General features: G+C 38.2%; 1 protein-coding gene across 1 annotated transcript in view; it reads left to right on the top strand.

Annotated features, from left to right (window-relative positions):
- Nucleotides 1-27,795, top strand: part of SPATA16 (spermatogenesis associated 16) — a 198,775-nt gene that overhangs the window by 145,548 nt on the left and 25,432 nt on the right. Inside the window, exons 5-10 of the mRNA XM_032407336.1 lie at nt 22-164; nt 3,383-3,462; nt 10,490-10,636; nt 11,697-11,809; nt 18,042-18,206; nt 21,191-21,274. Coding sequence (XP_032263227.1) covers nt 22-164; nt 3,383-3,462; nt 10,490-10,636; nt 11,697-11,809; nt 18,042-18,206; nt 21,191-21,274 — 732 coding nt within the window. The remainder of the gene's footprint in view (nt 1-21; nt 165-3,382; nt 3,463-10,489; nt 10,637-11,696; nt 11,810-18,041; nt 18,207-21,190; nt 21,275-27,795) is intronic.

Genomic DNA, 27,795 nt, shown 5'->3' on the forward strand with positions numbered 1-27,795 from the left:
GAAAACCCATTTCCCCCTCAGTGGCAGGCACTAGAACCACATTGCCCTTATAAGGTCTACAAGACTGATGAGGGAAGGTTAAAATTCAAATCTGCCTTTCGGGACAACCAGGCTTATACGTCCTCAAAAGCCTACTGTTCATCCTTTGCTATTTGGGGAATATGGTAAGACCAGCCAAAATCTTAAAGCCATATTATAATAGAGTTGTATTATGTTTCACGGAGAAAAAAATTACTGAATTTTTAGCAGTATAGCTATCCATTTTTCTTATTTAAGGAAAAATCCAGTTTGATTCATGCAGAGTAGTCAGGGTATATAAAACAAATAATAATTCATCAGCCCCAGAATTATTATGTTTTCATTTATAAAGATTTTGCTTGAGATTTTTATTCATATATTCCAGCAAAATAATGCAATTTTGTATAGTTCTTATTCTTGCATGGTTGTATTTTAATAATAATAAAGTAATACAATAAGCATATCCTGTCTCCTCTTGATGAAAATATCAAGATTTATTTGCTAAATAAATAAATATTCAGTAATGGATCTATGCTTAGTAATGTTTAATAGAAAAGTTTTCTGGATCAGATATCAATTACTTTAACAGGTAGATAGAGTCATATTTTGTCTTTCCAATGCAATTTAACTCCCAGGAGTAAATATGTATGTTCAGAGGAATAATATATTGTTTTAAAATAGGCCTTTAAGAATTGCTTTTTACTGAAATTTATAACCCTGTTCTTGTTCAGCCATCATTTACCAGTAAGGATAATACATTCTTATGCTTTCTAAAACAAGAAGTTAAAAATTCCTCATTTTATTCTTTTTTTCTTTAAAATGTTATAATTTTATCATGATCGTAAGTTTTCAAGATCAGACTATTTTCCTCTTTGTAACTCACTTTCTCAAATGGAAAAGGTTATAGAATTAAAGAGCCTATATCCCCAATATTATTATGAAAGTGTTATGGCCAGGTTGGTTATAAAGATGATAAATGGTCTTATATTTGTACCACAGTATTCTTGTTAGAAACAGAGAATAATTCCCAAAGTAAGAAATCCCTCATATATATAGAGCTACAGTCTCTGTTCTTAAAATATGAAAATGTTGGTCTTTCCAATGGGAAGTGCAATTTTCTGGCACTGGTCTATCTTCTCAACAAGCAGTTCACTTGTCCTTTGCAGTAGCAGGTTACAGCACTGTTTGCCTCTGGTCTCCATCATCTACTCTTACCTTCCATGATTGCATTTCTCCTGGACCTCCCTGGAACTTTAATTCATCCTGCTAAGTATGTTTTCTTATGGGGTCTGACTGAAGACAGAGTGGCATTTAAAGAAATACCATTTAATAATCCAAAAATAAGTGGAAGTAATGTAAATTTTTACTGCAGCCTCTCAAAAAAAAAACACAATGGGTTGGGGCAAGACGGAGCTCTTAGAATGGCATACATGGCAGGAAGCAGGTATTACAGGTACTGTATCCAGAATGCTCAGCAAAACCTTGTGATACACATACACACACACACATATACATATGCATGCACACACACACACACGCACACACACACACACACACACACACTTATATGGCAGCTTCTCTCCAAGTACCCTTTTCCACTCTAAGCTTTCCAAATACTCTCCCCAAATTGATTCCCTCATAAATAGATAGATTAGTTCCTTTCCAGTGTTAATCTGTAGGAATATTGTGAATGAGAATGCTGATCCTGTTTAATTCTAACAAGTATATAAAAATTTATAAAACACACTTTGTGTATTAATCTCACTTATGGCTTTATCACTCATCTCTTACTTTTCCTTTTGCTCTGTTTTCCTCAAACATTCTTTTACACTTTTTCTTATGTCATATGTATTTATGTAAGGCAAGTCATTACACTTCTACAGTGGGGTATAAACAAACAAGTAAGTAGATTACTAATCCAGATAGTCAGGAAAATTAAGGTTTTCAGATTATGTAAGGCTTTTGTTATGCATTCTTAGTTAACTATCCAAGAGTCACTTTCTATAAGACGTAGAATCTAACCAAAACTGAAAAAGTAATAATTATGATAAAGATCAAGAAAAATTATGCTAATATACATTTAAGTTTAATTGTTGGTAATAATGTCATAATAATGTTATCATAATAATGGCATCACCAAGATGTATTCAACTTTTCTCTTTGTCTAGCTGTAAAAATGAATTCCTAATCCTCAAACTGTTGTGTCTTAAATAAGAAAGATATTCTTCCCAGATTCTTGAAGAGTTTATAACTGCCTTGCATCTCAGCTATAATATTTTAAGGATTCCATAGTATTTGTAGATATTCTGAAGTACTAGCTAAATCCCGATATCAGAAATCTTTGGTTTCAAGTGGAAGGAATCACAACTCAAACAGACTTCATTATATTTAAGTTTTAAAGGGGTAGGGGGAGGCATGGAACACATTGATTTACATTATTGAAAGATCCACAGGCAGCACTGCCTTTAAATGCAGCTTAATCCCACAGCTCACTCACTGCTCTATTTTCTGAAGTCAGCTTTATTCTCAAATCCTACCTGGTATTCCACTACCTGTACCATCCCCTCAAGTGCTAGGATCTTTAGTAATAGCCAAATGCTCAAATGTCATTACAGATCTCAAATCACACTGTCCTGAAGAACAGTGAGTGCCTCTTTCACACAGTCCCTGGACTTACTCTTACTCATTGGCCCAAATTGCACTTATGTTTATGATTGAACCAAAACTGAGGTCAAGGTAATGCCAGGATTGATTGGTCTACATCAGTTAGGTCTCACTTTTAGAGCAGGTAGAGATTGAGAAATTCTGTAAGGGAAAAAAGAGGTAAGGAGAGAATGCATAGTAGGTAGCCAACCAACCAATGTCCATTCTAATTCTTATATAGTGTAAAAATATAGCTGGGGACACCTGGGTAGCTGAGTCGGTTGAGTGTGTCCAACTCTTGATTTCAGCTCAGGTCATGATCTCGGGGTTGTGAGATCGAGCCCCATGTCAGGCTCCATGCTCAGTAGGGAGTCTGCTTAGGATTCTCTTGATTCTCTCTCTCCCTCTCCCTCTCCCTGCTCTTTCAAGCTCTCTCTCTCTCAAATAAATAAATCTTTAGAAAATATAGCTGTTTATGGGAATTATAACAACATTGTATTATTTCTTTGATTGTGAGTCTAATAAATATTGAAGAAAATAGCAGTATCTTTAATGTTGTATTGTCTCAGGTTTACTTTGGTGGGGATAAAATTAATGAACTTTCCCAGAATCAATATAATACAGCATATTAAACATAAAATTTTGGAATCAACATGAATTCCAAGTGAAATGGAAATGAACTAAGCATAAAAATCCTGTGGGATTATCTGTTTTTTCAAAGTTTATATATGGGTTATGAGAAGAAACTTAAAAATTCAAAGATTGGTTTTGGAGAAGTAGACCAGCAGCTTGAAGTGAAAAGTACGAATCTTAAGAATGGAAACCAATTTTTTCCACTTGCATCTAGAACTCTGAAATTATAATGAAGGTCAAGGGAAAATGTAGCTTATTATACAAAGACTCATTATACATAGAGCCTTCTCACACATCAAATGCAAAAATCAAAATATGCTATGTTTTTAAAAGTAGAAATTGTTTTATAATTTATGGGTGGCAATAATGATAACTTAGCTGCAAAGTTGCTGCCTTTTGCTATTTTCTTGCTGATGTGAATTTGTGGATAACTTCCAAGATAGAAGTATTGGCATTAAAAGGAGTACAAGATAAAACTCAGAAAATGGTTGGGAAAGAACTAATGACAAAGTGTTGGCATTACGAAGGTACTGTAGAAGCTAAACTCTGAAACTGATCAGTAAAAAGCAGTCATATAACACTGACATGGTCCCATCTCATACTGAGCAATTGGGACCTTTAGAAATGAGATTTTTACTCCAACCCAAAATGTCAGAACATTTTGTTATGGACAAAGGGCAGAGAAATGACATAGACGCCAGAAAATAGAGAAGGAAATGAAACTTAGAGAAAGGTGATGATAGAACACTAACAGATTTGCATACTTCTAAAAGAGTTTTTAAATTTCTTGTGCTTTTTCTTTTTTAAAAAACTTTGCTTTGAAAAGTTCTTTCATAAGAACTTTTGCCTGTGCTTATGATGAGGTGTCCAGCAGAAAACACTGATGCTGATGGCCTCTGTGTTTTGTACTTTACTTCCAGAGAGCTTATATTTTATGGATATTTAACTTCGTAACAGTTAAAGCTATCCCTCATATATATAGATGAGTCTGCTGATCTACAATCAATATTTCATGTTTGCGCAGATGCTTTTCTGGTGATGTCGACAGTTTCACTAAGTCAGACTCTCTCTATTAACCCAATCTTCCTTTGTGACTATGAGTTTGTATTTCTCAGAGAACAAGCTGCAGCAAAGGTACAACCCGAATATGAAACTAATTTTTCCATCCAGGCAAAGCTGCTCTGTTCAGTTGAGCATTTTACTCCATTGAGTTATTTAATACTGATTATTTTACTTCCCTCACTCTTCATAAGTTGAACAGAAACCACTTAAGGTTTAGGTAAAATAAGGAACAAAGTCTGTGTGATATTTTTTTCTAAGCTTAGTGACAAAGAAATAAATCATATCTCAGAAGCTTTGAACATTTTATTCATTCTTTTTGAAGTTCTTTTTTTGAAAAAGATTTTTTGAAGTTCTTTTTTTTTGACCATTAAAAATTCAGGATTTGGAAAAGTTTGTTTTTGGATTCAAATATTGATGAGCACCTACTAGATGCTTGGGGCATGAACATAACTTGAAGATGTCATCCTCAAGAGGATTAAAACTTGTTGGGGAGATAAGACATACCCCAATGAAACCTTAAGAAATTCACTCTGGAGTGAATAGTATAGATTTCTTTAAGAGTTTGAAGAAGGATATTGAAATATTCAGGAAAACCTGCATAGACAAGTAGGACTTAAATTAGGTACATCTGGAAAGATAGTTACCAACTGAATAAAGCAAAAAGGAGAATATGTAGGTGTTTCTTGGTAGAAAGAAGTTTTCTGAACAAAGAAAAGTTCAGAAGCAGGATAAGCATAGGCTGGTACACATTAGTGAAATCAGCAGAGGTGATGATAAAGGTTTATACTGGAGAAAACGTAGGAATTAGGTACAGATTGTGAAACAGGTGCACACAGTTGAGACCTTGAATACCAGGAAACAAGTCACTGAAGTTCCTGAGGAAGGATGTGGCAACCACAAAGGCAATGTTCCAGAAATATTCATTGGGTGATGGTGTGGCATTAAATGATACTGGTGGCAGGGAGGCTGGTTGGGAAACTTTTTCTGTAATCCAGATGTTATGTGATCAGAAATTTGACCAGGGTGGTAGCAATGGCTATGCTAAGAAAGGAGTTAATTTGAGATGTACTACAATGGGCAGATTTAATTAGTTTTTGAGACTCACTAAATGTCAGAGATAAGAGGAAAGAAAAGTCAACAATGGCTTCCAGATTCTAAGCCCAAATAATTGGGTGAATAATGGCTATCCTTACAACACATTGGTGAAAAGCAAGGAAGAGGGAAGTTGTGGAGATTATAAAAATCACTTTTGAAGAATCTATTTGCTGCCTTCTGGTAATTTCTGTAATGATGAGTCAATAGCAATGTCCCAGAAGGCATTTGGAAATGCTGTGTTTGAATTTGGTGAAGATTTTTCAGACCAGACTAGAGCTTTGATCTTTAACCTTTTGTTTAGAAGTAGTAGCTAAAGCCACAAAAATAGAGAAAGCCCCCAAGAGTGTGTGTATGAAGAACTCATCAGTGAGCCAGGGACAGCTTGGGAGAGCACTGACTGAGAAGGCAGGAGGAGCAAGGAAGAAAGAGGAACCAGAAGGTGTGTGTGTGTATGTGTAGGAGAGAGGGGGAAATAGAGACAGACAGAGACAAGAGAGAAAGAAAGTAAAGAGACTGTCACTGAACTCCAGGGAGGTGACTTCAAGGAGGAGGAGGAGGGCAATCCTACAGAAGGTCAAGCTGCATGAATGATTTGAAGACCTGAAAACTGGTCAGTTCCAGCCTTCTGTGGTACGATGAAAGATTCTTGATAAAGGGCAAACTGTATCCTTTTTTGTTGAGGTGAGACATCTTTCAAAAAGAATTGCAAGATTACGTTTCTGTAGGAAACGTAATCTGCATAACCCATCTTTGATATTCTTTCTTAAAGCATCCATTGCCCTAGTGGTAAAAACCTGGAACTCTGTCATACCTGCAAACTGATTTTTTAATAATAAATTTGGTCATGGTCATCTAAATTTCATCTCTAATTGTGATAAATTTTCAAAGGATGCATTAAGGTATTTATTTCTTCTCAGTTCTTCTGGCATGACAGAAGCAAAGAAGACATTTTTAATCAATTCAATTTTCCTACCAAAGAACAAAAAAATACAATCTGGTTAACTCTCATATCCATCAGGGGCACAGGGCTTTTCGGACGTAGGTAGAGGTTTATGAGCATAAAATTGAGAACAATTAGCACTCAAATTAATGTTACATGAGATTCAACATCTGGTAAGTATGTCGTCATTTGGGGTCATAGACCACCTGCTAGGCTAAATGTTCATACAACTGCAATTTACTCTGCATACAAATCGAATAAGAATGATACTTTAAAAAATATTTTTTCTAAACTTAACAGTATGAATGTAGGGGCCTCTCACATTTTAAAACTTCGACTAGAAGTTAATAATAGATCGAACACACAAGATGAAACATATAGGATCAAAAGGAACAGAAAATACTTTTATTTTTGCAAGCATATTTTATAATAAATTAGCTATAGGGCTGACATTAGTTTCACTAGTCAATCTAATCACTGGCCCTATTAGTATCAGTCTCCTCTTTATCCACCCAATATTTATGAGCAAGAAGAATTCAACCTCTCAAAGTCCTCCTGTTATTTATATAATCGAGCTCTCAAACATCTGGCTGCTTCTGGCAATAGAACTGCACCAGAAAATGACAAATCTCAAGATGCTCCCTGCAAACCCACTACAAACACCAGCCTCTGGACAACATACCCCAGTCACTTCTGAACTTCGCCGCTCTGGGGCATCCTATCACTTCAGTGTAGGCCTTAAAGTTTTAAAGGTGTCCTGCCAGGAGCCCTCCCTGTGCTAACAGATTTCAGCCCTGGGATCCAGAAGCTTCTATGTCTGCATGCTCTCTGGATTTGTGTGGAGGTCAGAGCAGCCATAAAGGCTTCCCACACCTATTCCGGGGGCTTCTGGCCTTCCAGAGACACCCAAGAAGCCAAGATCATCTCCATAGGACAGCCCCCAACATCATCCCCAGCATGGCCTGGAGGCCCTCAGGCCTTCTAAGTCAGGGATCAAAACCAGATTAAAAAGCAAACCATAGCCAGGGATCACATACGTTCTGGCCTCAATCTCCAGAGTATGTCAATTCCCGAAAATGCTGACAATTTATAAATGCTGGCATCTCATAGAGTGCTAAAGGATGATCACAATCAAAAGAAATGTGATGACCATTTATCAGGAGGGTGAGCTAGTGTCCTTTTTATTTTTACTTTGTTGCTTTTTCAAGTGATCTGGTTATTGGCAACTTCAGCAAAACTGACAAACTCTTCCCTTACCGTATAGAGCAAGACAGTATTAGGTTGGAAGCAAGCAGTATTAGGTGTTTCTGTGATGATCTAATGCAGATTTCAAAAGCAAAGAAACTTCCTGCACTTTTGAAATTGAAATGCAGAAATCACATTTTTACCTTGTTCATAGAAATGAGACCTCCTTTTAAGAAGAAGCAGTTCGTAATTCAAACACCAACTCAAGAGGCATGTTGAATCTGCACGTTAAAGCACACAAAAGTTACTCTATTAGTTCTGAGAACCCTTGTGTGCTTGCTGTACTTTTTTAGACAGGGTAGGAAATGTTCTATCTAGAATTGTGTCTGTTAAAACCATCTATTTATTGGCATTGCCATGCTTCTGGAACACATTTCCCATTGATTTTCAGAGTGATGATTATTGTCATGGCTAAATTGTCCTGGGGATAGTTTTGGGAGTTAAGTTTTGATGTCCAGCTCCCTGACTTTCAATTCTGGCCCCTCCATTTGCTCACTGTGTGATCTTAGGCAAGTTTGCAACCTCTTCTTGAAGCTTCAGTTTTGCCATCTGTAAGCTGGGCATAATAATATGCTCTGTCCTGCATGGTTGTTAGTGAAAAAGATAATCCTGAAAAAGTATATAGCACAGAAGTGCCAGATAAATGTTAGCCCTCAAAAATCTAAAGGGATTTCTGATCTTGAGTCACCAAAGAAAGGCTAAAGCATGTCTAATATATTTTGTTCTGTGTGTTTAAAAGATATTGTGTGATATTTTAATTTTTTCAATAGTAAGCATACATGTTAACTCTCTGTTTGACAAGCATACCCTATTTACTTAACCAAAATGTGCCAAAGAGCTTTGAAAAATTGTTCTGGGGAAGGGTTTAAGGCGGCTATTGCATGTGAGGTGTAGAACGGAGTATAATCATGAGGGTGGGTGGTCAGTGTCCTAGGCTCCAAACAGAACAGCTCTACTTTTAGCAACTTTAAATATGAGGCTTCTTAGTAAATTTTAGTTTGAACAAAGGGTTCTGCAGCTAAAAACAAGAATGGAGGATGCCAGGGAGGGTGGATAAAAACACTCATGGTTTACTACATCTATTATTTTTTTTAAGATTTATTTATTTATTTTAGAGAGAGACAGTGCACAAGCAGGAGGAGGGGCAGAGGGCGAGGGAGAGAGAATCTCAAGCAGACTCTCTGCTGAGCTCAGAGCCCCACGAGGGGCTCAATCCCAGGACCCTGAGATCATGACCTGAGCCGAAGTCAAGAGTCGGCCACTTAACCAACTGCACCACCCAGGCACCCCTGCATCTATTATTTTTTAAAGACAGATTACAGATAAATAATGAAGGCTATATCTGAATCATTACCATTTAAGTTCCAATTCTACATTAAAAATTGACCTTTAACTAAATCATAATTCAAGGATTTTTGGAATTTCATCTTTTTCCCTTTCTGGCAGTGTTAAGTAGGGAGAGCTCATTAAACCCCCTGTTCATCATCCTTCATTTGTGAAGTCTATCACAATTAACCAAAGCTTTATTACTCAGAATGGAAATGAATTAAGTGAATCTGGCCACCAAGACTCTACGGATGACATCTGTCCCTATATTGAAAGTAATCAAGAGCCAAGCAAGCCTGAAGCAGAATACAGTGGTTAGGTCCTGGAGTCAGATCGCCAGGTGTGAATCCTGCTTTGTCCACTTATAGGTTGTGTTCTTTTGTAAGTCACCTCCCATCTGTGTACCTCAACTTCCTATTCATAAAATGGGGACAATAGCACCAATTTTGTGAAGTTATCATGAGGATTTAAAAAGACACTGCACTGGAGCACCTAGGTGGCTCAGTCGGTTAAGCCCCCAACTCATGATTCTGCCTCAGGTCATGATCTCAGGGTCCTGGGACCGAGCCCCACCTTGGGTGCCTTGCTCAGAGTGGAATCTGCTTGTCCCTCTCCCTTTGCCCCTCCCCCTGCTTACTCATTCTCTCTCTCCCTCCCTCCCTCTATCTCTAAAATAAATAAATGAATAAAATCTTTAAAAAAGGAGAGAGAGTATTAAGGAGGGCACGCTCTGCATGGAGCACTGGGTGTTACATGCAAACAATGGATCATGGAACACTATATCAAAAACTAATGATGTAATGTATGGTGATTAACATAATATAATAATTTTAAAAAATAAATTAAATAAATAAATAAAAACTAATTATGCACAAAAATAAATAAATTAATTAATTAAATTAAAAAAGAGACAATCTGTACAAAGTACTCAGAAGAAGGGAAGGTAGAAAGTAAGGGCTCAGTAAATAGCTCTCATGGTCAGTAAGTATATGAGTCTGTTTTACAACCTTTTTCATGACACTTGAATTATTTCCAAGTCAATTGCAAAAGTTGGTACATTTGTCATTTCAAATTTTCTTTAGCTATGGGAGAGATGGTAACTAAATTAGCCTGATATTTTAATTCTCACTTGGTAATTGTTCTCTTTCCTTTCATATAACATTATTTCTTTAAATCTTAAACTATGAACAGAAAAATCAAATTCTCTTGAAAAGAGCACATAGAAAACTATTAAGCCTACAAGCTGGTCCTCAATTTTCTATTATTTTGAATATGGGGAAAGAGATCCATGGAACCCAACCATATTTTACTATTATGTTCTGTGTGTGTTTATATTTTAAGAAAAGTATAAATAATGAAATGTGATTTTGATATATCATCTATTTGACATTTCGATACATATATTTTTACTTTGTACCTTTAATATTTATATTTATCATGTCTTCCAAGTACAGTTCCTAAAATTTAGGAGAGGAAAAAATACCCTTTGTTATCAATGTCTTTAGTTCATTTCCTGTTGTATTTCAGATCTCCAAGGACTCCACATATTGCCTCAGACAGTTGACTGGTCATCTTTTCCTCCCCAACAATATCTCCTGACTCTTGGGTTCAAAAACAAAGAAGATGGGAAATTTTTGGAAAAACTATCAAGTAGAAAGCTGCCTACATTTACAGGTAAATCACCTGGACTTATTTTTATCCTTTAATGCTGTTACAAGGCAGGAATTGTGCATTCTTCATCAAGTCTTATTCATCATAAGGCCTAGCATATAGATGGGCTAGGCCCCCAAAAAATGTTTATCAGGTTATAATGAACTCCTTCCAATCTTCCTTGTGGGTTAGTTAACAATACCTGGGATTCAGGTTCCCCCAAGACCAACACATTTCTAGAATGTCCGCCTCCCTCACTCCAACCATCTCACCCCAACCACGCTATCACCAGTGCCTAAGCATAAGGCACTTAAGAATACAAGTTTTTGTCATAATCAGTTAACAAATGTAGAAGAAAATTATCCAAAATACTTATGTGAAATCAAAAATATAGCCAATGACAAACTTAAATCACTTGGATTATCCGTTATTATATTGATATTTGTTCCACTCTTTTCTTATGTAATTAACCGAGAGCTTAGATCTCCTGAAGAGTTATTACAGTTAAATGGTATTCAGTAATTCTGTTGAAACTTCCAAAACTCAAGAAAATATTCACATGGAGTCGAAGTCTCAGATTTGTGGGCAAAATTCACGACAGGTTGAATTTCTTCCTTCAACTCTACCCACATAATTAAGGATTTGTGTTTTGTCTGGCACTCTATTCTCTGAGACTTAGCTCAACTTCAAGCTACATTCAAAGTCAATGGGATCTACACACTTGAATAATACCTGGGAGGAACAAGACAACAATCAGACGCATTTATGACAAAATTTTTTCACAAGTCGGGAAAAGCATACTCTGCAGAGAGGGATGAATTGTTATAGGCTGTCTCTTAGATCTCTCAATCAGGAAACACAACAAAATGAATAAATGATAGTCTCTAAAGGGCAATGTCTCCTCTGCCTTTCTCCTCATAGATCTTTCATTGCTATGCATGTGGTCTAGGGATGGTGCTAGTTTCTACACTAAAGATTTCATATCTATTAACATTGAGATATCTGTTTATAGCTTGCTAAAGAAAGCATTTTGAAATGTAAGTCTGGAAAAAGTAGTATAAAAGTTTATTGTTACAATTTTTAGAACATAAAACTCCCTTCAGTCCGCTGACCAAAGAAGACACAGTGAGACACATGGAGACAATGGGGAAGCGAATCTTGCCAATATTGGATTTTATTAGAAGCACCCAATTGAATGTAAGTATATGAGTCTTTTATATTTGTCCAATGCACAAATATTAGACAATTCTAGAAGTATGGAAAGTTTATGGTACAAATATTGCAAGTATTGGAGGGTTTTAGAAACATTCATGGTAAATCTCATCTGCAAAACCAAGCAAAGTTTAGCTAACGATTTTTTTATATTTTAAAACATATTACAATACTATACTTTGCAATTTCCAGCATTTATTAGGCTAGTGGCTCTTTGTGGGTTTTTTAAAGATTTTTATTTATTTATTTATTTGTCAGAGAGAGAGCGCGCAAGCAGGGGGAGCGGCAGAGGGAGAGGGAAAAGCAGGCTCCCCGCTGAGCAGGGAGCCCAATGTGGGACCCGATCCCAGGACCCTGGATCATGACCTGAGCTGAGGGCAGACGCTTAACTGACTGAGCCACCCAGGCATCCCAGCTCTTTGAAGAGCCTTCTTCTTTGTGCCTTCCTGCTATCTAATTCAAGTTTGCAGTGTATTTCTTACTTCAGATCAATAACAAAATTTTAGTAAACACAGTGTTTCCCTATTTCATATACTGGGCTATTATGCATAACTATTTTGTTACCTACACAAGAATTTGGAGTTTTCAAACTAGTGCCTCCACACCACACTGATAAATTGGATGCTTCCCTAAGCACTGGCAATTGATCTTTGTATACCCTTAGGGCAAGTTACCTAATCCCTATTTCTGATCTGGGGAAAATATGCCCTTTCTACTTTTCAGTGTTAAAAAGCCCAAAATAAGGGGCGCCTGGGTGGCTCAGTCGTTAAGCGTCTGCCTTCGGCTCAGGTCACGATCCCAGAGTCCTGGGATCGAGCCCCACATCGGGCTCCCTGCTCCGCGGGAAGCCTGCTTCTCCCTCTGCCACTCCCTGCCACTCTGCCTGCTTGTGATTCCTCTCTCACTCTCTCTCTCTCTGTGTCAAATAAATAAATAAAATCTTTAAAAAAAAAAAAAAAGCCCAAAATAAGACCTAAATTATGCTATGCTGTTTTACAAAATTTAAGCCGTTATACTGAAAGAACATAAAGGGAACTTCTCATTAACAGGCTATAAATGTTGCAGATTTCCCCTTTTTAAAATATTTTTCAAAAGGCCTGTAAGCTGGAAATTTTGAAGAATTTTCTTTTTGTGGCTTCTGTATTACATCATTGATTTGATGTTCTTACCTTACAAGAGGAACCAAGGGGGTCATCACAAACAGCTACTTAACATCTGTTCAGCAGTTTATCTGCTCAATAACATTATTCAGCATTTTAGAAAAGCTATAAAACCCCTAATCTATTTGCATGATTTGTAATTCTATGCATTACAAATACAAAAGCACATTTTTACCCATTTTCCTACCACATATCTCCCCCCTCCCCATAACTGTGTTCCACTCGATTATCTCCCCTATATTTCTATTATGAAGAAATCCATCTCTGTTTTCTCACAGTTCTAGAAGCAAGAAGTCCAAGATCACGGTGTCAGCATGGTCAGGTTCTGATGAAGGCCCTCTTCCTGGCTTGCAGACTCCCACCTTGTCTCACATGGCAGAGAGTAAGCTCTCTGGTGTCTCTTTGTATAAGGACATCAATCCCATCATGAGGCCTCCACCCTCATGACCTTGTCTAATCCCAAAGGCCCCATCACCATACCACCACATTCAGGGTTAGGACTTCAATATATGAATTTTGGGTGGACACAAACGTTCAGTTTACAGCAATCTCATTGGCTCTACCACAGATTTTAGGTCCTGTTCTCCAATTTACCCTCTATCATAACCTCCTCCAGCCACACACACACCATCACCAACCTCCCATCTTAATTAGAGATCCACATACATCATCCTTGTCATCATCAGACCCTTGCACGTAGTGGAATCTTTGTTAACAAGAACCATCACCATACAGCATTATTTTACCTCATCGGTTCATGGTTAGCCTAGCAGAGCCAGTGTACTAGAAGTTGTGGAAGTGATCTGTGTCCTGGCTCATTGGGGTAATACCTGCCATACCTTGTTACTTGTCAGGACACTGGCCACATCACCTCTTGCCAGCTCATATCTCAGTGTGTCCTGTATGCAGGTTGGGCCCATCTAGGCATCATGCACTTTTTAAATGTTCTTAACTCATTTTCTTTTCACCCTTCAAACAGCATTCTAGCCACTTAGAAGTTGGTATATGCCTGTATCTTTATGTGTCTATAAAGGAAATTTGAAAACCATAACTAAGATTCTTGGCATCTAACTAATAACTCAATGTTCTTTAAAGTGAGTCAGTACTGTGCAAGGAATTTTATCAACGTTTCTATGTTAGCTTCTATGGGAAATAATAGTTTTTGGAAGATTATCACAAAGAGTTTAATGGAATTGAAGCAAGTGAGCCAGAAGGTACCCAGGGACCACAAGTATATCCAAATATTGGCCTCTAGGTTTTTTATTATATGCCCAACCACAGCTCCATAAAGCAGGACTGAATAAAATTGGCTGCAAAGGTAACCTAGCTTAATGAAGCAAGTAATGAGTTGGTGAGTAGAAATTATTCCTACATGGTACCATTAACTGTGACCCAAGAAGCACTCAACAGTGTTTTTAAGATTCCCTGAAGTGTGTTTTTCCTTGCCACATAGCAAATGCTGTCCACTTGAATGTTTAGGTATTGCATTGTTCTTATTAGTTGTCACCCTCACTTGTAACGCCTATAGATGAAGACTTTTGTCCATAGTTGTGCTCTGTCTGTGTAACCCTAAGGCAAGTCATTTAACCTCTGAGCTATTTTTTCTCATTTATTAAATAAGCTGATATCTGCCATGCCCACCTCACAGAGTTGTTGTGAGATCCAAAGTACATAGTCCATGTTGAAGCACTTTGTTCAGCACTACAAATTTCAGAAGTTTTAATTATTTGTATTGGTTTTTAGTGTGCTTTGACAAAAGGACTGTTTTATAGACCTTTCTCTTTCTTGATACAAGTGTGTACTCTGAAATTATATGTCCTTCTGAAATGAAGATTATGTGAGTGTCCTATAGATTTCTAATTTTTTTCCTCAGATCACTAATGTGCTCAGATCTACTCACAAAGGCAGGATTAGAAGTGTCATCTCCAGCCATGGAGTAGATCTACTAACCAGAGTAGGCCTTCCCAGGGAACGTGAATTTTCACCTCTTGCCATAAAATTGTAGAAGGAGAGTATGAGGGAGGTTTCTATGTACCAGGCAATGATTCTCCTTACACTCTGATCCCAGTTTCCTTATCCTTATAGATTTTTTTGCTAGGCATACAACAATGACACATGGCCAAACAAGAATGATTCTGACATTGTAAGAGTTATAATCTCAAATATTCTACCACCTTCCTACCTGGTGGCTTTTAATCCCACTGAACAGCAATCCCATTCAACCAGTAGCTCTGCCCTAATGGTATTTTTCCTTCTCTGGATCCTTGTCCTAATTATTTCACATGCTACCGGATGCCACTGTGCTTCTCCATTCATTAACTTTATTGGCTGCTGTCAGTTTCAAACCTTATGTACTGTGCTTCCTGGGTTAAATGTTAAAGGGTTAAAATAATAAAATCTCTTGCCGTGCGTGAAGCCTTCTTCACAGGCTGACTTGCCAAAAAATGACCTAACCATGTTTTTAATACCTCATTAATTTTACTTTTAATTTCCTCTAAGTGAAGCATAAAAAATGTTTACATATACACATTTGAAATGAACAGTAATATGTGTTTTCTATCCCTTTTTGGCAATTAATGTTTCTATATGTATGTCAAATGGAAATATATTCCAAATACTTGGGCTCTGCTTTCTGGTGGTATTACACAGTACCACTTATTTGCCAAACATTTAACCATACCTGCTATTAAATCTAGGCAAATCTCTGACTGAAGCCTTCATTTGAGCTTGCTATTTACCTAACCTTCATTGTACCTGTGTGAGGTTTTAGCTTCAATCTTGGCCACTTTATTACACTCTCCCCAGCAGCTAAAGACCCCTTTGATCACTCCTGAAGTCTCATAGGGAGGGCTACTTCTCCTTTAGATTTAGCTCTTGGTAACATTAGATGTTTAAGCTACTTCCTTCATGTTTCATTATTTCCTTTATTTTCTTAAAGCAACAGCATTGAAACATTCCTCCTGGCATTAGATAGCATTTGTACTTCTTTTTCACTTTGTCTCTCAAAGACCCCCATCTTATATAGGTAACATATTAATCTATTAGTTTCCTGATACCCAAAACTGCATTGGCTTTGGGGAGAGGAGGAGGATAGGTGACTATTAGCAGTCAACAATGTTCTGTCCCTAGTATCTGATTTGTATGGAGCACTTCCTGTTTTGTTATGCATCCAACAATCAAGCTAACAAAGCACCAGTGCCTTCCACTATTTTTATTTTCCTGATGTTTTGGAAAATTACACTGATAGATTATGTTCCCGAGCAGACTGCTGTTGTTTCTGCTCTTTGGAGTTGAGTCACTACACTACTTTCCTACAAGGAGCCCCGTTGTTTATTTTAAAGAAGAACAAAGAAAGCAATTTTTCTTCAGAAAGAAAACGGTTTCTCCTGCAACTTGCTTTTCTCTATTTGACAGAATCCCATTGTTTAGCTGCATGTTTAAACTAAATGTGTAGGCTAGCTATTTTGTCAAGTCAGAGAAGGGATCCCAAATCCACAATTTGCAATCATTGCTCCTATAGGTTTATAGGTTTTCAGATAAATGATTAATCATAAAGAACAAATTAGCAGAGATAGAGGGACATTAGTCAAGTGGCATAGATAGGTGTTAGGGAGACACACAGCAAATACAATGCAATGGTGCTCAGCCTTCCTGTATTACCAAGATTCTACAAAAGTGCCAACTTCTAGAGGTCAGTGTCCATCAAAATATGAGTATGACATTTCAGAAAGAACTGCTTTGCAAATTCAAGTTGAAATTCAGATGCTCTTTAGTAATGCTAGTTTCTAGTAATTTTTCTCTTTAGAAGAGATTCTATTTGAAGAAGAAAAAATCATGTCTGCCTTCTGTAATGTCCGGGGAGTAAAATTTGTTTTATAAGCATGCACAAACTAAAATCGTCCTTGTTCAGATACTAGGCTTTAAGATGGTGGTTTGTTCAACTTCCATTTGAGATATTCGAATATGGGGGGCGGAGGGGGCACCTAGCTAAAATTCATGTTCCTAGGGCCACATATCAAGAGATATGTGATTCACCGAGTAAGGCCCAGGACTCTGCCTAGTTAACAAAACCTTGTGATTCTGGTACAGCTGGTCCAGGAGGAACCCTGTTATAAAGGAACACTGGCCATCCAGACTTTCTCTTCTGGACCAGGATGCAGAATGCAGTTGCCAAATTAAGTCCTCCTGCAACCTCCCACTTCTTACCATCCTACACACACAGCAGAAATCCAAAGCTTTTCTATTAACTCCTAGATACCCTTTATGCCCCCTTTTTCCTAATATAAATGAGAATTTTATGATAAACTTTATTTCTCCTATCAAGAAGTACAATTTGTATTCAAATTTTTAGAGAAGGTAATGTCTCCTCTTTTATGGCTGGCAGTTGAAAAACACATAGGTGGGCCACCTTATTAAAAGTATGCCCAATTTTAAGAAAGCCCAAAATAGGGTGCCTGGGTGGCTCAGTCAGTTAAGCATCTGCCTTCCACTCGGGTCATGATCTCGGGGTCCTGGGATCGAGTCCCACATCGGGATCCTTGCTCAGCAGGGAGCCTGCTTCTCCCTCTGCCTGCCACTCCCCCTACTTGTACATGCTCTCTCTCTCTCTCGCTCTCTCTGACAAATAAATAAAATTAAAAAAAAAAAAAGAAAAGAAACAAAATAGCAGGCAACTCTTAGCTCCTATGATGTTTTGATGACATAGATAAAGTCGCCCTCTTTCAACGAACATGACTTTGTGGGATCTCCACTAGGAGAATGGAATGCATGTTCAATTTCAGTCCCCTCTTTTCCACTCAGCCCAGGTTCCTTATGCAGGGCCACCTGCAAATCTTTCTGAACAGTCTTGCAAAGCATTCCCCTTTATATACATTCATCTGTTTGAAGGAACGGTATAGATGATTCTCTAAAATAATGGAAACAAACATTTATTTGTGCTAGGTACCCATTGCTTCAAAGGATGTAAATATAGTACAATAATCCCTGACTTCGATCCCCAGGGAGAAGTCTATTTCTGTGATTTTGTTCTAAAACATTTCCTTTTACTGGGAGAGTAGGGGAGTTTCCACAGGTGCTCAGGTGTGATGGAGAAGTTGCAATACGCCAGCCTCCTCAGCGGACTGCAGAGAGTGAAGGAGCAGTCCCAGGTGATCAATCAAGCAATGGCGGAGCTAGCAACCATTCCCTATCTACAGGACATCAGTCAACAGGAGGCGGAATTGGTAAGTGTTTTTCTTTGTTTAAGGCTTTCACGGGCCCTGGGCTAACAGAAGAGCGATATGTTCTGAAAAGAAAATTTGTGAGAATCAATGTAGTCTGAGGGCAAACTGCCCAACCCTCCTGAGGCATTTTAATAAAGAAACTGGAAAATGTAGGAAAGTGTTTCTGTCTTTTATTTGCTCTCATTGCCTAGCTTCCATTTTTATAGCAAAAACTTTGTGATGTGTAAAAACATGGAAAAGGGCTGATTATTCATATCGTGGATCAAGCTTTTTGTTTTAAATAAAGTGTAATTATAATAAATTATTTCTTAAACTCCAAGATATGTTAATATATAATTTTCTTGTAAGGGAAAGTGAGAGGACAAGAGTAATTGCTATATAAAAACCAACCCCGGGGCGCCTGGGTGGCTCAGTCGTTGGGCGTCTGCCTTCGGCTCAGGTCATGATCCCAGGGTCCTGGGATCGAGCCCCACATCGGGCTCCCTGCGCAGCGGGAAGCCTGCTTCTCCCTCTCCCACTCCCCCTGCTTCTGTTCCCTCTTTCGCTGTGTCTCTGTCAAATAAATAAAATCTTAAAAAAAAAAAAAATACCAACCCCACAAAATAGTCTTTATAGTTTTCTTATTCATTTCTAGTGTCATATATATGTTGGTGGTGTCAACACACACACACACACAGGTACGTTTTTTTTTAAGGTTTGTTTATTTTAGAGAGAGAGAGAGAGGGAGAGCACAGTAGCGGGGCGAGGAACAAAGAGAGAGGGAGAGAGAGAATCCTCAAGCAGACTCCCTGCTGAGCAGGGAACCGACACGGGGTTTAATCCCAGAACCTGAAATCATGACCTGAGCCAAAGGCAGATGCTTAACCGACTGAGCCACCCAGCGCCCCCACACTGGTACATTTAGATAAAACAGTTGTTTCATTGGAGGGGAAAATGTAGTTAGTCAAATGATTTTTTTTTAACTAAATTGACCAATTAACTCAGAAAACACAGAGCCAGTCAAAAATTAGTTGAAGGAATATGTCACAGAAAAATCTTCAAACAGATGTGTATATTATAACCATAATTAATATTAGAAATGATGGCTCCTCATTTGTAAAACTATTACTAACCAGTGTGAGGGCCATTCAAGGAAAGGTAAAATTTACTGTATATGGAGATCCTAATGTGTCGTAGGGAAGGGCTCTTTACTTTGAGGCTTTAATTGAAGGTAGCTAAAACTAATAATAGACCTGAATTGAATTCACGTAGCAGGGATGAGAACAGCCCAAACTGATCACCTGTAATTTTCAGATAACTAAAGCAACTCTCCCTCTTTGAGCTTTAAAGTTGTAACAAATTAATCCATCAAGAAATGAACTGCCAACATTTATAATGTTCATCTGACCCTATAAAAGGGTATTGAATAAATACCGATATTCAAAGTAAGTATATAAAACGGTCTGACTCGCCAAATAATAAAACTATGCGTACTAAAGTTTAAAACTGCGGGGTGAAAAAAAGTCTATTAATCAGGGAATTACTAAGTCAAAACTGGCAAGAATACTTTCTAAACCTTTACGGTTCTGTGCAGCGGAACACCTTCTAAAAGACTAAGTGTTTATCCTACCACTCATAAGGCATTCAGGAATGCAGTAAGTATGGAGTTTTCAAAGTGCATATTATAGCCAATTTTAGATGATTAATGCTCCTCTGAGATAAGAGGAAGCAAAGAAAATGTTAATTTAAGAAGTTGGCACAGTGTTGATCGTGTCTTCCTGAAAAGCACATTCAAGATTTAAATGAAAAATACAGGGGAGTTTCCTGCACTTAGGTTTTCTTAACCACATGTCTGCAGCTTTTTTTTTTTTTTCCTGGAAATATATTTCCAAATATAAACAAAGAGCATCAAACTAGCATTATTGACATCTTTTACTCACATGTTAGTGCAAGAGCCCACTATCTGAAACCTTGGAAAATAGGATTTCAGGGGATATTTTCATAATTTATATGCCTACTAGGAAAAAAAAATTAATGTATGTGAATGTATATGTATAGGCCAAATATTTAAAAATCATGTATCTTGCAAGATTTCATCACCTGAAGTAACAGATTTTACTTTCCAACTTCCAAGCATAGGTTAACCTAGAAAATAAATCCTAGTAAATATCTTTTATGGTGCTACATAAACAAGGACTGCTCAATAGAAGAGTCTTGAGTGACTCAACTCTCTGCCCTCCTGCTTAAGCTCTGCAATATCTGAAGTAGAGAGAGATTATCTGAGAGTTCATACTCTGATGCCACAGTGAACTGAACTGGCATTTGTTTTATTTAGAGAACTTTCTTTTTTAGCTTTGATTATCACAGGGCTTGATGCAGCTTCATTACTTTGCAGCCACATATACAGCATGTGCACAGGATTGTTTTAAATGGGAATATGGCAGTTTTGGGCAAAGGGTGGAATTTTCTAAACTTGCCTTTGAAAAAGACAACTTGGTTATTTTGAAATTTTAGAAAATAAAAGAACAGTAAAAGAATTTAAATGAGCTAACATCCTTTAAAAGGCAATAAAACAGCACAATTTTAGTATTGTCCTCGGGTGAGCTTTTGCATGATGCCTAGAATTATGATACATTAGCCTCAGGAGAAAATACTAAAATGCATCCATGTACTACATGCCATTTCCTGGGAGAATTAACTACTGCCTTTATTCTTTACAACCCAAATCTGGTTTTTTTACAAAACATCAACACTTACTACATTAAAACCTATATGTTTTCTACAAATTTTCAAGAAGAATCTTTTCATTGTCACAATATTTTATATCTGCAATAATACTTGGTAATGACTGAAGTAAAGATGAGGTGGCAGTGTTCATTGTCGGAAAGATGAGTAATAAAATCATCAGCGTACAAATGATTTTTTAATTAGGTTTTAATCTGTGTATTTAGAGAAGTTATTTCTGTGTGAATTCCACACTGATAATTTTTATCTTGGTGCCACAGCTGCAGTCACTAATGGCAGATGCTATGGACACCCTTGAAGGAAGAAGAAACAATAAAGAACGTGTGTGGAATACAATCCAAAAGGTAAAACTTTCAGCTGAAGGGAAAAAATATATTATCTTCAAAGAAAATGTCCATCTTGGGTCAAATCTGTTTAGAAGATAAAAAGAAAAGAAAGCTCTTCAGGTTGTTTTATTGTTTGTTTTCCTTTTTAAATAAATGCAGCTATCTCCCTGGAAGTATAACCAGAATCAAAATGGATTTATATAATATTTCCTCGGGTCTGCTTCTCCAACAGATTGTGGTCATATGCTTTCATGGGTCTTCTTATGTTCATTTTCATATTCTATTTTCATTATCTGCTTCTTCATTATTGGTTGTTATAGATTTTTTTTAAAGCCCTCTCATCTCTGTTTTAGTCCACCCCCCAACACTTTCCCCACTTGAGAAGTAATGGCTACATTTCAGGGCACAACAAAGAAACTAGCACAGTTATGTTTTGGGTGGAGGAGTAACATATTGGTTGTTAAGAAGTAGAGGAACATCCCTTCATTGGCTACCTGAGTTAAATAAAACAAGCACAGAGATGCACCTAGCACCAGGTACTCAGAAGACTTGTGTGACACTACAGAGCTCTCTGACAATGTAGGAGGAGATAATGTTGAGTCTCCAGTCCAGTAAAAGGTGATAAATTCTAGTCAGTCTACTCCCCATTCAGTCTCCTCCAATCACTTTCAGAATCCATAAAGGGTAAACTGGTGTCACATATGAGAAGAGCAAACCAAAGAAACCTCTGGTTTAAGAGGTAACAGTCAGCCATGATGGATTCTAGTGCATCTGAGGAAATGGGTGTCTTCTCTAATCAGTTCAGAGGCCCTATGGTAAATGCACAGAACAGAAATTAACTGAACTCAGCAAATATTTGTTGACTATCTACTGTGCTGGAGAGAACACTGGGTGTTGCGGATATTATGCTAGACAATACGAACTCAGCCCCGGCCTATACAGGCCTTACCATCTAGGAAGGAAGACAAGTATACAGCTACAAGTTTACTGAATTTTATAGTTAAAAAGCAGATGTGCAATAATCTATAGAAACAAATAGGGGAATATAATCTGGTCTGAGAGGTCAGAAAAGCCATCTCTGAGGGGTGCTTAGGTGGCTCAGTTGGTTAAACATCTGCCTTCAGGTCAGGTCATGATCCCAGGATCCTGGGATTGAGCCCCATATCGGGCTCCCTGCTCCGTGGGAAGTCTGCTTGTCTCTCTCCCTCTGCCCCTCCCCCCCACTCATGCTCATGCATGTTCTCTCTCTCTCTCTCTCAAATAAATAAATAAATAATCTTTAAAAAAGAGGGAGAGAAAGTGATATTAATACAACATTTTAAGGATATATAGTAGTTATCCAGATGAAAACAGAGATTTCTACAAAGAGGGAAGAGTTTGTACCAAGAGTGTAAAGAAAACATGGCAAATTGAAAAACTGATAAAGGAAGGAAAACTAATAAAGGAGCAAGGAACATATTTCAAAATGAAGTGCAGAAGCAGAAGTCAAATCACAGAAAGACTTATAAATGATAGTAAGGATTTGGAATGTTTCAGAAACTATCTGGAAAATGTTTTTGATACATCTCTAGGGCTATAGTAAGAGAACAGATTGAAGAGCTACAGAAACATGAGGAGGTCAGTTATAAGGCAGTGGCTTGATCTATGGTGGTGGGCATACAGATGGAAAGAAGCAGACAGAAAGAAGCAATGTGCAGGAAGCCAGATCTACAGTCCTTGTTCACTGATTGCTTAAGGGAGTTTAGAGAACAGAAGAAGTTAGAATGATGTGCAGACGTTGGGTTTGAATCACTGGACAGGGCATGGGGAGAGGTTTGCTGGTGCCATTTACTAAGGAAGAATGCACTTCAAAAGTGTAGCTTTTGCGGGGTGCCTGGGTGCCTCAGTCGGTTAAGTGTCTGCCTTCAGCTCAGGTCATGATCCCAGGGTCCTGGGATCCAGCCCCACATCAGGCTCCTCACTCCACAGGGAGCCTGTTTCTCCCTCTCCCTCTGCTGCTCCCCATGCTTGTGCTCTCTCTCTCTCTCTGTCAAATAAATAAATAAAATCTTTTTTAAAAAGTGTAGCTTTGGGCTGAGAATATAAACTCAGAGTCCAGTCAGGAGACAGAAACCACTCCAGATATTTGAAAGGGAATTTAATATAAAGAATAGTCAACTAGGTATGACACTGTTAACTAGGTAACTGAAAAAACAAAGGAGAACAATAATTTAGCACAGAAGAAGCAATTAAAGGGAGCAGCTACCACCCATTAGGGCTGGGAAATCAAATAGGAGAGATTGGAATTATTAAAAGTTAGAAACTTGAAGCAGGACCCTGCTGTGGACCAAAACTCAGACCTCCCACTAAGAGGCATTGCTCAGCTGGTGCTATTATCTCCGAGCTTGGAGGAGAAATCCTGAAGGGTTGAGGTCCAGACTTCTGAGGAGGGGGCACTAACTCACTGGTGCTGATGAGAGGAAGGGTGGTGGGAGTGGGGAGGGAGTTGTAATGGTGGTAATTCTGCAACTTTGGGAAAAACTAGATTCAACCACTACTACAGAAAAGAGCATAACTTTCTAGAGCAAAGAAGCCTTGCTGAAGAGATGCTCACGGGAACCCCAAGCAGACAGGAAATCAGCAGCAAGTAAACAGGAAGCAGCAAGTCCTCCTCTCTCCTTTGGCATTGCAATGCCCCTCTAATGCCTCCTATTGACAGAGACTACCAGCTGGCAAAACAAAAATGGGGTTTGCAGAGTTCCAGCCCCCAGCATCACAGAGCTAATCATAGAAGGGTGGGTTTGGAGTTAAGAGACTATAGGCTAATAACTGGCACAAAAGTGGATTGAACTCAGGGTGCTGGCAAGACATCCAAGGGGAAGTACAGGAGTCTGGAGTTCTAGATAAAAGACTGAATAGAGAAAGATTTTTTTAGTTGTTGGCAAACTGATATTAACTGAAATCATTCGAGAAGGTGAGATGGCCGAGAAGAGCATAGAATAAGAAGAGAAGAGAGCCTTGAGGAGCACATTTCAAACTTAGGAAGAGAACCCTACAAAGGAGACTCAGAAGAAATGGCAAGAGGAATTGGAGTCAGAGGTAAACCAAATGCAATTCTGATGAGACTCAAGCAACATAACCAAATATCTCTGTTGGCTATAGAAATAATTTTTTAGCGTGGGGTCGGCAAACTACAGCCCACAGGTCAAAACCAGACAATCACCTATTTTTATAAATAAAGTTTCTTGCACACAGCTGTGTCATTCATTTATATATCGTCTATGTCACCTCGGCCAAGTTGATTAATTGCTACGGAGACCATATAGCTCACAAAGCCTAAAATATTTACTATCCGACCCTACATAGAAAAAGTTTGCTGTACCCTGGTTTATAGCATTATCCATCCCAGAAACATTTACATTTGTACACTACATATTTGTATTTATAAATCCAAGTGATAATAGGGCAATAGTCCAATTATGAAATTCCAAGGACCAGTCAAAAAGATGGAGAGAAATTGACATTTGTCTATACCTGTCTCCATCTTATAAATAACCACCAATTCCACCTCACACTAAGCTAAGTTTTAATGCCCACATTCATAGGAATGCTTAGCCTGTGGCTTCCCACTTTGCCCCTATTGCAGTTATGTATTGCTGCGTTATAAATCACTGCAAATATAGTGGTTTAGAACAATAACCCAATATTATCTCTCACAGTTCTGAGTTGACCAGACTTGGCGAGGTGGTTCTTGCTCAGTGTCTTTCATGTAGTTCAATCAGGTGGCTTCTATGCCTGGGGCTGGAGTCATCTGAAGGCTAGGATATACTAGACTACAACATGGCTCACTCATGTGGTTGACAACTATCATTAGTCAACTGAGACAGCCAACTGGAGTGCCTACATGTGTCCTCTCCATGTGAATTAGGCTTTAAACAGCTGGGTTCTGAAAGGAACTATTTCAAGAAGAAAGGAAGTGGAAACCATCAGTCCTCTTAAAGGTTAGGCCCAGAACTTTGCCATATTCTACTGGTAGTAGTTACAGACCAGCCCAGATTCCTGGGGTTAGAGGAATAGATTGCATTTCTCCAAGGAGGAGTGACATGTGCATTCATAAAGAGAATGAAATGATAGCATCGATCTTGGAGACAAACTCCAGCAGCAGAGCTATGGATCTCTGTCCTGTGCTGGAAAACACCTGCAAGCGAGCAAGAGTCAGGAGGATAGTAAAGTCAAGGTGTCTGAGGATGGAACATTGCAAAGCCACTCTACCCAACCACTAGGTGTCTAGAAAGACTCACTGGTGAGCAGCCAATCTTTCCAAATTAAAAGCCCTGGTAATGATCCTAGCTTTCTAAATGGAAGCTCCTGAGAGGTCTTTAGGAAGATGTGAATGGGAAGAAACAGGGTGCCAAATTTTTCCCAAGGGTTTTTAATTTGGTTAATGTGACTCTACAAAGGATGATCATATCACTTTCAGACAATTTCGGTAGCAAGTAAGTAATTTTCTTTTACTGCTACAGAGTTAATTTGCGTGTGCAGAAAAAAATAATTAAAAAAACCTAATTGTACAAGCTACACTGTGTTCTGAGCCCACTAGAAGTTGATATCAGCATCACCACCTCTGAGATCTGTTATCTGTAATAGAAACAGCTGCTGTACCTAATGAAAACACTCGGAATTTTCATCTGAAGCACAGAATTATAGCAGCACCTCCTAGTTCCACGTACTTAAAGGGTCTGTCAGAATCCCCATTACCTAACACAATTTCCAGGGCTTCACTTTTTTACAGGTCTATAAAAAGCCTATCAAAATGAAATCTGATTCATGAGTGCTGACCTCCTGTCTACATTTTTTTTCTTTGAGATTTCTCTAGGAACCCAGAAAAAGAAAGGAGACAATTGTGTTTTTTCCTAATTTACCAAAACTAAAATATATTCTTTATAGAGTTTTAGGAAAGTGGCTTTTCTTTTGGTTTGGCTTTATAGAATATTTCCTTCCCAGTAATTAACTCAAGAAAAATATATGTACATTGGGTTAGCTGTGCAAATACAAAAATAAGCAGATTGTGTGTTAAAAAAAAAAAAAAAGGTAAATTTTCTCATGTTGGAAAGTCCCATGACACGGCAGGACTCTTTAACAAGGTTTAGGCCATAACTACAACAACAAAACCCTGAGAAAACATACACTTTTGAATATCCCAGAGGTCTTGTTATCACACTGCTTATTCATGCATGCATCCAACATTTACTGGGCATCTCCTGCGGGTCAGACAGTGTTCTAGACATTGGAGATATAGCCATGAAAAAATAGTGTCCTCATAATGTTTGCATTCTAAAGTAGGCAATAAACTACCGAAAGAAATATGGAATATATTATAAGTAATGAATGCCATAGCTGGAGGAAGCAGGAAAGGAAAATGGAAAGTGCCAATGATTGCAACTGCACTAGAATAGTCAGGCCAGGATTCACTGAGGTGACGCTTGAACAAAAGTCTGAAGGGAATGCAAACCATGCAAATACCTTGTAAAAAGCATTCGTAAAGGAAACAGCAAATGTAGAACCCCAAGATGAGAGAGTACCTGGTGTGTACAAGGGATTACAAGGAGGGCCAGGGGACTGGAATAGAATGAACAAGAGTAACAGAAGATGAAGTGAGCAGAGGACACAATGCTTTGTCAAAGAGAAAAACAAAAACACTCTAAGCTGCTGAGTTGAGAATAGATCGAAGGGGGCGAGGGTAGAGTCAGGGAGACCAGTTAGTAGTTTACTATAATGATACAGGAGACTAATTATGATGGCTTGAACCCAAGGTTGGATGGCTTCAATCTTGAACCCAGGTGGTGGCAGTGGATGTGAGAAATGGTCAGATTCAGTCTTTTATCCAAAAGAAGACCAAAGGCTTATTTAGAGGGTGGCTAGAAAAGTAAAAAAGCACCCGGAACTAGCAATTTGGAGACCTGGGCCTGTTGCAAATTAGTTCAGAAGCTACATCCTTTCTCTGGGCCTCAGTTTTTTCATCTTTTGTAAAGTAAAGATATTGAACTACAAGATTTTAGGTCCCCTCCCGGCTCTGAATGAATGAGTCTTTCGAAAGCCAGACCATCAAAATGAAGGAATAAGAGTCAATGTTTACTAAGCTCTTCATATGTGCCAACACTCTCCTGTATTCCCTTTATATATACCAACTCACTAATCCTCACATGAGGTCAAGCGTGTACTTTATTAAACAGAGAAGTTCAACAGTTTGCGTAAAGGCACACAGCCAGTGAGTGATGGAGCCAGGATTTGATCTGACCCTAGAGCCTAAACTCTTTCTTGATAGAAGTCTAAGCTTTGTGCTGTCTGAAAAAGCCTGACTGACCAACATCGTTTTATGTATAGCTGAGCATTCAGGTGTAAGGCCAAATGGGGAATTATGGTGACTTCCAATGAAAGTGAAATTTGACCATAAGCTAGCACAGTTTGATTGTCTTCAATTCTCAAAATAAATTTCTTTTCATCTGGGTCTAAGGAGTCACTAAGGAATTTTTGGTGTAGTCTACCCCTATAATCCATCT

This window comes from Phoca vitulina, unplaced genomic scaffold, assembly GCF_004348235.1.
Source record: "Phoca vitulina isolate PV1807 unplaced genomic scaffold, GSC_HSeal_1.0 scaffold8, whole genome shotgun sequence".
NCBI classification, from domain to species: Eukaryota; Metazoa; Chordata; class Mammalia; order Carnivora; family Phocidae; genus Phoca; species Phoca vitulina.